Genomic DNA, 13,295 nt, shown 5'->3' with positions numbered 1-13,295 from the left:
GCAATGTATTTTTGTATGTGACACCAAAAGCAAAGGCAACAAAGCAAATATAAACAAGGAAGACTACATCAATCTAAAAAGTTGCCAACAACAAAATGAAAAGGCAACCTATGGAATGGGAGAAATATTTGCAAATCATACATCTGATAATTTGGGTTAATATACAAAATATATAAAGAACTCATACAACTCAATAGAAAAAAAATCCAATTAAAAAAATGGGCAAAGGCTCTGAATAGACATTTTTCCAAAGAAAACATACATATGGTCAATACGTACATGAAAAGGTGCTCAGCATCACTAATCAGGGAAATGCAAATCAAAACCATGATGAGATATCACCTCACACCTGTTAGAATGGCTATTATCAAAATGACAAGAAATAACAAGTCTTGGCAAGGATATGGAGAAAAGGTATCCATTGTGCACTGTTGGTGGGCATGTAAATTGATGCAGCCATTATGGAAAACACTAGAGATTCCTCAAAAAGTTAAAAATAGAACTACCATATGTTCCAGCAATTATACTTCTGTGTATTTGTCTGAAGGAAACAAAATCACTATCTTGAAAAGGTATCTGCACCCCAGTGTTCATTACAGCATTATTTACAATAGCCAAGACATGGAAATGACCTAAGTGTCCACTGATACTGGATAAAGAAAATGGCACTGGATAAAGAATATGTGGTGTATATGTACACATGTGTATATACATATAAAAAAGAAGGAAATACTGCCATTTGCACCAACATGGATGGACCTTGAGGGCATTATGGTAAATGAAATAAGAGAAAGACAGATACTATATGATCTCACTTACATGTTTAATTTAAAAAAACCCCCACTGAACTCATAGATACAGAACAATTTGTTGGTTGCCAGAGGGTGGGGGTGGGCAGAATGAAGGTGGTCAAAAGGTATAAAATTCCAGTTACAAGTAAGTCCTGGGGATGTAATATACAGCATGGCGATTATAGTTAACAACACTGTATACTTGGAAGTTGCTAAGAGAATAGATGTTAAAAGTTCTCAATTAAAAAAAAATTGTGGGCTTCCCTGGTGGCACAGTGGTTGAGAATCTGCCTGCCGATGCAGGGGACACGGGTTCGAGCCCTGCTCTGGGAAGATCCCACATGCCGCGGAGCAACTAGGCCCGTGAGCCACAATTACTGAGCCTGCGCGTCTGGAGCCTGTGCTCCGCAACAAGAGAGGCCGCGACAGTGAGAGGCCCGCGCACCGTGATGAAGAGTGGCCCCCGCTTGCCACAACTAGAGAAAGCCCTCGCATAGAAACGAAGACCCAACACAGCCAAAACAATAAAATAAATAAATAAATAAAGTCAGGAGCTCTTTAAAAAAATATATATATATTTAAAAAAAAAAAATGTAACTGTGTGGTGATGGATGTTAACTAAATTACTGTGGTAATCATTTCACAGTATAAACATATATCAAATCATTATGTTGTACACCTAAAACTAATACAAGGTGATAATTATACTTCAAAAAAAAGTTGTGAAATATTAAATGTATATTGTTTTAAGATGCTAAATATGTCATAATATGTGGCAACAGAAAAATAAACATATCCCAGTCATAATTTGAGCAAGATTTTAAAACAGAATTTGACAAACTGATTCTACAATTTTAGAGAGAAATGGAGAGAAGTAAGAGTAGTCAAAACAGTCTTGGAAAAAATGACAAAGTTGTAGGATCCACAATACCTGGCTTTAAGATATACTATAACGTCACAGTAATGAAGACAGTATAGTGTAAAAATAGGGGACAAATAGAGCAATGGAAAAGAAGAGAGGGTTCAGAAGTAGACCCATTTTTAAAACCCAGCTGATTTTCAACAAAGGCATGTAAGCAGTTCAATGGGGAAAGGAAAGACTTTTCAACAAATGGTGTTGGAAGACTGGATATCTACTTGAGGGGGAAAAGAATCTCAATCCCCACCTCATACTGTAAACAAAAATAACTTCAAGATGGATCACAGACCCAGAGCTTCTAGAAGAAAACATAGGCGAATATGCTCCTGACTTCTGAGTAGGCAAAAATTTTCTTAGACACAGAAAGTAATAATAAAATAAAACAATGATAAATTATAATTCATCAGAATCAAAATCTGCTCATCAAAAGACCATTAAAGTATATGTATAACTGATTCACTTTGCTGTACACCTGAAACTAACACATTTTATAGTTGATAAATCAACTATATTCCAAAAAAAAAGACCATTAAGAAATAGAAGTGGGAAGCCACAGAGTGGGAGAAAATATCGGCAAAATAAATCTAAGATTTAGATCTAGAATATACAAATAAAGAACCTTTATAACAATAATAAGACAATACCCAGTAATAATAGGAAAGGAACAGTCTTTTCAACAAATGGTGCTGAGACACCTGGTCATCCACACACAAAAGGAAATTGGGTCCCTACCTCACATCATACACAAAAATTAAATGGATCAAAAACGTTAAGTATAAGAGCAGCAACTATAAAACTCTTAGAATGAAACATAAGTGTCAATCTTTGTGATGCTGGGTTAAGCAGTGGTTTCTTAGACATGACATCAAGAACACAAGCAGCCAAAGGAAAAAAAATAAATTGGACTTCATCAAAATAATAAAAACTTCTGTACATCAAAGGATGCTATGAAGAAAGTAAAATACTTCCACAGAATAGGATATTTGCACATCATGTATCTGATAGAGGACTTGTACCTAGAATATATTAAGGATTCTTACAACTCGATAAAAAGACAAAATACCCAGTTAAAAAAATGGGTAAAGGACTTGAAGACAGTTATCTAAGAAGATACACGTGCCGACAAGCACGTGAAAAGATGCTCAACATCATTATTAGGGAAATGCACATCAAAACCACAATGCGATACTACTTCACACCTACTAGGATGGTTATAATCAAGCATGCAGACAACAGCAAGTGTTGGTGAGGATGTGGGAAGACTAGAACCCTTGGGTGCTGCTGGCAGGAATGTGAGAGACTGCAAGTGCTATAGAAAGCAGTTTGGAGTCCAAGGAACAGCCAAGAGGCCAGTGGGGCTGCAGCGTAGTGAGCAAAGGAGGAGGCTGGGGCCAGTTCATGTCGAGTCTTTTAGGCTCTTTATTTTTGCAGGTGCAATAAAAAGTCCCGCTGAGGAAGGGAAGCAGATACACTGCAGGGGGACTGAGAGGACTTGCCCATGGACTGGGGGATTGGTGGTGTCCACATTTCCATCCTGATCAGCTGGTAGGATGGAGCTGCTGTTTACTGATGGAGTGAAGATAGCGAGAACAGGTTTCGTGTGAAAACCTAGGGTTCCGTTGTAACTATGTTTAGTGCTGTGTCAGGGACTAATCTTACTTTTTCCTTTTAATTAAAGAATCTTAAAATTAAAGAGTTTTTGGCAGGGGCTTTTGGCTTTCCACCTGGAGACTATGTTTCCCTGCCTCCGCTTGCAGTATGTGTGGCCCTATGAGTAAATTCTTGCCAATGGAGTGAGAGTGGAAGGGGTATTGTGCTGCTTCCATGCAACAAAAATGACACTTGGAAAGAAAAAGAAATGGGGATTTTTCAAGCATCTGGAAACAAAAATTTTTACAATATATTCTCCTGAATTATAGAACTCAAAAACCCCACTGTTAATAGCTAGCTACAGTTTTAATGGATTGGTTAAAAAGAAGCCCATGTGATTTGATAATATACGTTTTGGTTGGAATCCATGATGCTGCTTGGCCAGATAACCTTTGTCACCATGGAGACTGTACAACCTGCGTTTTAGCTTTTTTTTAAAGTACATCGAAGGTTTGTTTCAAATCTGACAAGTTTTGTTCGTTCAAATCTGACAAGTTACATGATGCACAAAAAGGAGCCAATGGCAAAACACTGTAAAGCTGTGTCCACCCCGTGGATCTCGTGCCCTGGGAAGGTAAGTGGATGGTCTGGCACTTACCTGCACATGCCACTCACTGCTCCACTTCTGTCCGCAGGTACTGGGTACAGTCTGAGATTTTTTTCAGCTGAGCAAAGTTTAATCTTTCTGAACACATAGGACATGTGCTTTCAGTGTTTAACATGCTGTTTGGAGAGGGAAAGACAGAGTAGGTTAAATATTCCTTTACTTTTGGGTTATTGTGATGTGAAAAACAACTATTCCTTTCTACTTCTTAGTACACGTTCATCATGAGACTTAAGAATTAGGAATATTCAGTCTCACGCGAAATCCCCTTTAAGGAAAATGTTCTCAAAGATCACAGAAGGTTCTTCCAAGAAGACAATTTGAGTCTTTAGAGGTTTTTAAGAACATGAACAAATAAAGAGACCTCAGTATAAAAGTGGTTGAATAAAAGGCCTATTATTCGATAAATCTGTTTGGCTGAGTGAAATGATGCGCACTTACATCTTGAATTCTGAATACAGTGCAGGGAAGTCGCAATGTGGACACACTGTCCAATCATCCTGTAACATATGTCGACCCTGGAAACAGTACATTGAAGAATAAAATTCATCTTTATTTTTAAAACTCCCCCCATTATTCAATTAGAATACATGGTTACAGTTAAAAGCCAGACCTCTAAATTATGAAATTATTGATATTTCACATAGGTGGGTAATTGATTAGAAAGAAATGGCATCAAAAGGACTAAAGCCAAATTTATCAGATTCATGTATAAAGAGAATAATCTTCAATATTGTGACATTACCTAGATTTATTTTCCTTTAAAATAAAGCTTATGTTAGCCTGGTGATGAACAAATAATCTGATATTTTAAAATTTTCTAATAATAGGTCTTAATATTAAAGTATATAGTAAAAGCCATCACTTATTAAGTGCTACAGCATGCTGGGAATTGTATTAAGGCTTCAAACATGTCCTCTCGTCAACCTGCAGTTTACCTCAATAGGCAGGTACCGTTAACCCATGGACCTAGCAAGGTAAAAGCAAATTGCACCAGGTTATGTAACCAGTAAGTGGCAGAAAGACGATCTAAGCCTAGGACCATCTGATCCCCAAGTGTGTGCTCTCCTGCCCCACAGTGCCTTCCTGATACTCACTTAGGTTATTACGTGCCTTGAATATAACTTTCAACTTTGTTGACCATGAAATTGTATGCTAAATGTTGCAGGAAATTTGAGGGATAAGATTATTTCAGAAGTGAAGAAAGTATTGACACACAACAAGTATTCAAATGGGCTATAGATATATATGCAAAGAAAGGGAAATGATGATAAAGAAACTTACTGTTGCAATGCAATATGGGATGTTATTTTTACATCCAGGACAGAGAAGTTCACACTCTGGGAGAAGAAATTCGCAGAATGGACATGGGGTTGTGGCCTCTTCTGTCTCGGATGTATCAGGTCTCCTGTGAGGAAGAATCACATGAAATGCACCTACTTCTTCATAGTCAGACTCTGAGACTAGAGGTACACGCTCCGGCCCACGGAGGAGCGAGAGGAATGAGGACTGCTCAGACTAGCATTCCATGGCCACCTCTGGGAGCTGGAGTTCACAGCACATTACGTGGGAGAAAACACGGGTGGGTCTGGCTGTCTCGTGTCTTCCTTGCCACTGGAGTAGTGAGCTTGCTACTTCTCTGTCTTTCCATTTGTGTACTGAGGTCGTAAAGGCTGTCCAGGGCTGTGCAGCACAACTTTCTGTGACAATGGCACTGTTCTAATTCTGCGCTCTCCAATACGGTAGCTGTGAGCCACATGGAGCTCAGAGCACTTGAAATATGGATAGTATGAGGAACTAAGTTTTACATTTTATTCACTTTTAATTAATTTAAGTTTAAATAGCCACATGCAGCCAGCAGATACAGTATTAGACCTCATAGCTAAGAGTACTCTTGCGCGGGGAGAGAATAACCAGCGCCTCTTCAAGCTGGCACCTAGGCTGGTGTGGCACGAAACTGGGGGATAAATGTGCTGTAGCTTTTTCTCCCCACCTCACTCTCCCTGATGGCAGGTATGTTGGGTCAGACTGATTTGGTCTGAAGCTACTTAGGCTTATCAGCTTTGGAAAAAAAAAGGGAGTGTTCCATGTAGCCCCTAAGCAGGTTGGAGTTCTCTGCCATGAGCCCAGCTAACAATAAGTAGTATTTGCTTCCCTTTGCCATTACTGGTGTAGCCATCTCCCTTGGCTGAGATGAGAGAGTTCTGGGTCAAGATTCAGGTACACCTGAGTTCCCTGGTCAAAATGGGACTAACAGGTACCCCAGATGTCATCGCTATGAACAAGTGGTAGTACAGAACTACTACAGGATTGCAGTTAATTTTTCCTTTTGTAAAGATGAATGCTACTTTCTCCTAGTTTTCCTGTTGAAAACCAGGCTTTCTGAAGTGAGGGTATTCCTTATGTGCCCTTGAAGCTACACAGGATTTCGAAATGGAGTCTCTTTTGGCAATAGGCGGTATAATTACCAAGTTTCTTACACTGAGAAATATCCACTCTTTGTCTGTCTGTGGCAGACACGCTGTTTGCTGCCTCCCTAATAGCCATCTTTTCCTTCTTCCTTGCCAACAGAACTTGGTTTTTACTCAGCAGGATGCTTTTCAGCTAGAGGTAGCCACGCGGCTGAGTAGTGAGATGTAAATGCAAGTCCTGGGGGTGGTGTCGTTCCTAACTAAAAAGGCAAAAGACCTTTTCATCTTTTAATTTCCCTCCTTCTTTCTGCGTTGAATGGGGTACATGATGTCACCCCACCATGACAACCACCACTGTGCAGCCATGAGGAGGAAACCTCTGTGCTCTGGATGGTAAAGCCAAAAGGCAGAGGGATTGGTCCTTGGTGACATCGGGACACGGCACCACCAGCCCTGGACTACGATGCCTTGTGCATGAGTCAGATAAGTCAGATAAAGCCGTCATTGGGTTTCCAGGTGCTGGTAGCTGAATACAATCCTAATTGCTAACCCCAATCTGTGTTCTTGTTCAGCCCACAAAATAGCAGCTACGTTCTGAAAAATACACTTGTGAAATGCGATTAGATGGTAGAAACAGCTGTCGCCGCCTACCTGACCATTGCCTCGATCTTCTTTTTGTATTTGACATCTATCTTGTTGCGGTACTCGGGCCTCATCAACATGGCTGCAAAGCTGAAGGCAGAGTTCTTCAGGCCGGCCCTGTGACACTCGATCACGGTAGACGTCAGGATCGGCACGATGTCTGCAACGCAAACAGGAGCAGGAAGAGCACGTTGCCTCTGCTGGCGTGATGCCAGGATTGCACCTCTCTAAATTCGCTTTTGCTGACCAAGAACCAGAAATGGACTGTTTAACGAGGAAAGGGCACGGCAGTGGAGTCAGGTAACTGCTCACCACAGTGTCTTTCCCCTGATGATACTGTGTTTTGCCTGTAACACCAGGACCCACACTCCCTTGCGGTAACCTTTTGCGTGCGTCCTTCCCCGCCTCTGAGAGAGTTTTGCATTTGCCAGGACTGCTGATGAATGGGTGGGGAGATGCACAATTTCATGCACTAACCTCTCTGCGTGCACCTGTTTCTTCAGGACAGATACCTAAAAGTCAGATTACTGGCTCAAAGAACGTGACTTCAAAGAAAAAATACTCCTAGCACAAATTGCCAAACTGCTTTCTAGAAAGGCCACAACAATGTCCATTCCCACCAGCAGTCATGAGAATGCTTGTCCTATCACACCCTTTGCCGGCATGCTGTACAATTATTGTAGTCTTTTTTATGTAACAAAAAAGAACACATTTAGAGAACAAGGGTTGGTGAATTATGACCTGTGAGCTAAATCTGGCCCTCTGTTTCTGTATGGCCCATTTGCTAAGAAAGACTTTTACATTTTTAAACGACTGGAAAAAAAATCAAAAGGAGAAGAATATTTTGTGACATGTGAAAGGTTTATGAGGTTCAAATGTTAGTGTCCAAAAGAGTAAAGTTCTGTCGGAACAGCCACACTCATCCGTTTATGTACGGGTCACGCTGAAACGGCAAAGTCGAATAGTTGCAGCAGAGACACGTGTCCCACAAAGCCCCGAACATTCGACATCTGACCCTTTACAGAAAACGTTTGTTGACCCCGTCATGGAATGTGACAAAATCTAATCACTGAAAAATGTTATAATGACATGTCTTTTAGAATACTGGGACCTTTTTCAGAGGCAATGGTCTACAATGGTTGAGAACACAGAGTCAGACTTACTGGCTGACAGTATGGTCTCAGGCAAGTGTTACCTCACTTCTTTTGCCCCAGTTTGCTTATCTGTAAAATACGGAAAATAACAATAGGCCACTTGTGTGCAATCTTGAGACTGTTTTCCTTAGAAGGATCTGCCTGAAACTGGGATCTGGGAACTTGGATTTTGGGAGAGTTCCCGCCATTTCCAGAACTGAGAAGAGTGGCTGCCTGTGCCTGACCTTTTTGTACAAACAATAGGGTTTATGCGGAGCACCTGCTTTCTGGGAGTCTGAAAATTTGGTACATGCCAAGCAGGGGGTGCTGACGTGGCCAGCTCCCCAAGACCACCCCTGGGTACCGAGTCTCTCACAAGCACCCTGGTAGACACCACCTTCCACATGCTGCCCGGAGGTGCTGAGTGTGTCCAGTGCGACTTCACTGTGGGGGGGGGGGGGCAAGGGGGCTGTGGACGCTCGCCCCTGACCTCCGGGACCCCCCCGCACCTTTCCCCACTGCCGATTTTGCTTTGTAGCCTTTCCCTGTAATAAATCTTAGCTTTAGCACTACTATATATTGAGTTATGTGAGTCCCCTCGTGAATTATCACACCTGGGGGAGGTCTTGGGGACGGACGCCGGTTACACCGCTTCACGGGGTTGTTGTGAGGATTAAATGAGTTACTACGTGTAGAGGACAGCGGCTGGCAGAGTTAGTGAGGAGGATCTCGTCATGCTACAGTCAGGCAGAAATGGGGACCACGGGCTCCTCTCAGTACTCACGTGACGGAAATTTGCTGATGTTGTTGGCCACCCGGATAAGCATACGTGCCCCTTTCACATGATCTCCATTTTTAACATGAATCTGAAATAAATGATAAATTTTACTCTTCTTAGAGACTTTAACCCTAATCCATATTTCATTCACCCAAATAAACAACTCCTTGATTGTGACCCTGAATGGGTGGTCACGAGCTCCTTGCAGCCTTACTTTAATGCCACTTGGGGTTTCTCCCTTACTTATCCTCCTTCCAGCAGCTGCTACCTGGCCCCCTGGCCTCACCGGCCTCACCCCTACTCTACACTCTGCTTTTTACTTTGCCTGAGACCACTCGACATGAGTTCAAATCCTTGGTCCATCTCTTACTGGCCATTATGGGGGGACTAACAAGTTGTTGTGAGACCTGAAAGCTGAGTTCTGAGTTAGGCAGGAGAGAGGATGAGTTGCTATAGGAAGAGGGCGCTGCCTGTGTAAGGGAAGGGGCAACGATGGCTGGAGGGGCCTGAGCTTAGGTAAGTACAAGTGGGATCTGTGATGAAAGGAGGGGGTCCACTTAGGATGACATGAGGCTGGGGAGTCGGCAGGGCTGGACCACAATGTCACTGCTGTCGTCCAGTGAGAGGAAGCGGTCCACAGAGGGCAGGCAGTGGGGATGGAGAGAAGTAGACAGACGAGGAGTCAGAACTGATGATATTTGGTGAGAAGGTGAAGGGTGAGTACAGAATAACTCCCAGGCATAATCCATCCGGTCTAAGCACGTGGATGATGGTATAATTTACTGAGCACTGCAACGTAATTCATAAATATTAACTGAATCTAAAGTCACCCTCCACTGACTCCCTGGGCCTCAGACTGCCCGGCTCAGCCACCCATGTGCAAAGGCCCCAGGCTGTCCTTCAGCCAAAGTCCCTGTCTCAGCTCTGGGGAGGAAGCATCCACCAAAGCCAAGTCTCCATTTCCCCTGAAATGTGGCTGACTTTCTCCAGTCCTTTGTGTCAAAGAGGGCTGTGACATTTTTACATCAATTCTTATTTGATAAGGTCTAATAGTTTCCCTTCTGATACCACAAGGAGTTAAAAATCTTGAAAATATCTGGTGCTTGAGTAAGAGACTAGAGCAGAGGGGAAAAGTCACACGGGTGCTCTTCAGTGGAAGGGGAAGAGCATGTCTGGTCCAGTGGAAGTGATGGGCCAGCTCTTAGGGCCAGAGGAAAAGAAAAAGACTCGAGAACCATCCCTATGGCTTTTGGTGGAAGAAAGCCCTGGTCCTGGAGGGCTTCTTACAGCAATCCCTATTTTTGTTCCCATCTTCCACTAACTTGTTTCTATCCTCCCCTCCACCCCTAAAGGCTGGATTCTGTGCCCCCAGCACTGATGTGTGAAGCTGAGAAAGTCCTCCCTCCCCCTTTCTATTCCTTTCTGTACATGAGAAGGGACCCCCTGCGGCACCGAAGGGAAATGCACTCCTGGTGGCTGCACGTTGGAATTCTAAGTTTTCTCTTACAATCAGGACTATAGACCTATGGGGTCTAAAATGGTAGCCACTAGTCACATGTGGCTAGTTAAATAAAAATTAAGATTATATAAAGTTTAAAGTTTAGTTTATCAGTTGCACTATCTGTATTTCAAGTGCTCCACAGCCAGGCTAGTGGATACAGAACACTTCTAGCACTGCAGAAAGTTCTATTGGGCAGTGCTGTTATGGACCATAATTAGGATCTAAACCATTCATAACGTGATTGCTGTAACCTAGAAAGCTTCAAAACTGCGTAAGCTCTTGTAGTCTGGCCTGAAAACCGACTTAGCATTAATATGGGAAGATGTACTTTGACATAAATGAAAATTTGGAAAAGTACGTAAGTTGGCATCTACCTGTATTTTTACAAAGATATGTGTCTGTATATAAATATATGTGTGTGTGTGTGTGTGTGTGTGTGTGTATATATATATATATACACACACATATAACATTCATGTAAATTGTAAATAGAAGTATTTCAGGTTTGCATGTTCTATTTTGTTTTTATTGAAAATCACTGATTAAAAAATATCAGTGATTTTTAGGGACATAAATATATTCTTAATGTAAAAAAAAAAAAGGGTGCACACATGTATTTTAGAAATATGGAGGATATATACAACACAGTGTTAACAATTGTTATATCTGGTGATGGATTTAAAGGGGGCAAGTTATTTTTTCATTATACTTTTCTATATTCTCTAAATTTTCTCAGTGAATATCTATTTTATACTCAGATGAAAACTAAATAGTATTAAAACACAGTGGAATTGTATAAAATCCACTATCCTAGAATTAATAAACTTAGGAAGCTCTGGTTAAACAAAAATGTTTTCCGTAAATCTTTTTTTGACCAAGTAATACATTTATATGCTTCAAAATCAAAACAGTATAAAAAGATATACTATATGGAGAAACCTGTTCTTCCTCTTCTCCCCTGACTGGGTTTGGTGCCACGCCTCCTCTGCCCCATGCCTTGATCCCTTTAGGAAACTATTTTTCCTAGGTTTTTTTAAAAGTATATTTCTAATTTAATTTGCAATGAAAAAATATATATATATTTCTGCCTTTTGGTACACAAAAAGCAACATATTGTATAATTATTCTGTATCTTGCTTTTTTGGTTAACGCTACAGAGATCTAGAAAATGGCTCTAATCCAATGGAGAGGTGCCCAGAAGGAAAGCCCTTCAGGTGATTAGCGCACCTGGCAGACTGGGTCCCGAATCACTCGAAGGGCCTCACCTTCACTAGTATGTAACTGTGCAGAATCATGAGGTTGGTGGCCATCTCAGAGGGAATTTTGATCTTCTGAGATTTAAGTTCTGCATACATGCTGAAGAGAACGTCATGTGCATTCCGATAGTTTCCTTGAAAAGAGGTGGTAAGATGACATTACTGCAAAGGATGAAATCTGAGGACTTTCTATGGGCCACCATTTTACAGGTGGATTTTGTTAATCATCTTATTAAGTTACTAAGTAATAAAGAATGACATTTAATTCCATATTTTCCAAAAGTGTATTCCATATTTATGAACATCTAAAAGAATCAGCTTGCAAAAATTAGTGAAGATGTCAGACTAATTCTGACTTTTTCAATGAGTATTTATTTACAGAGCACAGATGTGAACAGAACCATTCTAGAGATTCTATAAACAGTCCCTGCGTGTTATAAAGAACTAGGTCAATAAGAATACCACACCGTCTTCCACCTTGTGATATGTTTTATATTGTTAAGGCCAAATACCTGGGATGGAAGGAAAGTGTAGTGAAAGTGCAGGGGGTCTGTGGGCTGGAGAGGTCAGAGAAGTCGCCATCCAGGAGACAGAACTGTGAGGAGGAGAGGAACTAGCACCTAACATGAGAAGGCTTCACTGGAGCTGTTCTGTGATGGTGAATTATTTCACTTCCCTGAAGCCCAGAAATGGCCATCCACCTGGCCTTTTGGGTTCAAAGCAAGCCTAGATTAGAAATGGACAGAGAAGGGGCTGGAGCTGGCTTCTACTACTTGTTTGGGGAGAAAAGCATGCCTACTGGGGACCTACCTGCAGACTGCTCTTCCCTGGCAATGATGATGGCAGTCCGGGCGGCTTCTCGGTACTGCTTCAGGGCCATGTACAAGCGGAACAGGTACTTGGCATCCTGACATACAAGCCGTTAGAGAAACATGACTTTCTGCATTTGCTAAGGGGAGAAACATCTAAAATTTTGCATTTCCGTTAGAATCACATTCACTTTCCAGTAACTGAGGGTTGAAATTGTTTTTTTTTAAAGTCAATAAAGAATTATTTATCAAGTATTTATTCAGGGTTTAATATGTGCCAGGTAAGTATTCTAAGTATTCTTAGAAGTAATAACTCGGTTAAATCCTCATACCCTCCCTGGGAGGAAGGTGCGATTCTGTACTAATTTCATTGATGAGAAACTGAAACACAGCAGCACCTCTCCAGAGCCAGGATCTGAACCACAGTGGTCTGGCTTCAGAGTCTGCGTGCTAACCCAAGTCCACAGAGTTCTCTCTCGTGTGCTTCAAACGGAAAGGTGCTCTTATACAATGTACCAACTTCGCAAGATTTCAAAAATTTTTACACCTATATAAATTTCTCTGGCCTATAAAATTTTCTTTGGCCCATTGTCCATTCCTGTTTTAACTCTAAACAATTTCACATACTTGATGCTGGTTTGCTGATTATTAGAATAAGTGGACATAAGGTGAGGTGGTTTGGCACAGTTTAAGGGCCTGTGCCCTTTGGCAGATTAACTGAGCCTCCCTGGGTCTCAGTGTCTTTATCTGTAAAATACAGAAAATGGACTCAGGGATCAGGATGGCTACAATCCTCTCCAG

General features: G+C 41.5%; 1 protein-coding gene across 6 annotated transcripts in view; it reads right to left on the bottom strand.

Annotated features, from left to right (window-relative positions):
* Positions 1-13,295, bottom strand: part of WDR19 (WD repeat domain 19) — a 93,881-nt gene that overhangs the window by 4,870 nt on the left and 75,716 nt on the right. For all 6 annotated transcript variants that reach the window (XM_061192174.1, XM_061192176.1, XM_061192175.1 and 3 more), the window contains 7 exons: positions 12,496-12,592; positions 11,695-11,819; positions 8,935-9,016; positions 7,027-7,177; positions 5,249-5,372; positions 4,406-4,482; positions 3,959-4,083 (listed from right to left, as the gene is read on the bottom strand). In XM_061192174.1, coding sequence (XP_061048157.1) covers positions 3,972-4,083; positions 4,406-4,482; positions 5,249-5,372; positions 7,027-7,177; positions 8,935-9,016; positions 11,695-11,819; positions 12,496-12,592 — 768 coding nt within the window. In that variant the 3' untranslated portion in view covers positions 3,959-3,971. The remainder of the gene's footprint in view (positions 1-3,958; positions 4,084-4,405; positions 4,483-5,248; positions 5,373-7,026; positions 7,178-8,934; positions 9,017-11,694; positions 11,820-12,495; positions 12,593-13,295) is intronic.

Source organism: Eubalaena glacialis, chromosome 5, assembly GCF_028564815.1.
Source record: "Eubalaena glacialis isolate mEubGla1 chromosome 5, mEubGla1.1.hap2.+ XY, whole genome shotgun sequence".
In the NCBI taxonomy this organism is placed as follows: Eukaryota; Metazoa; Chordata; class Mammalia; order Artiodactyla; family Balaenidae; genus Eubalaena; species Eubalaena glacialis.
The sequence above is the reverse complement of the archived record's forward strand: the minus strand, read 5'-3'. Positions and strand labels throughout refer to the sequence as shown.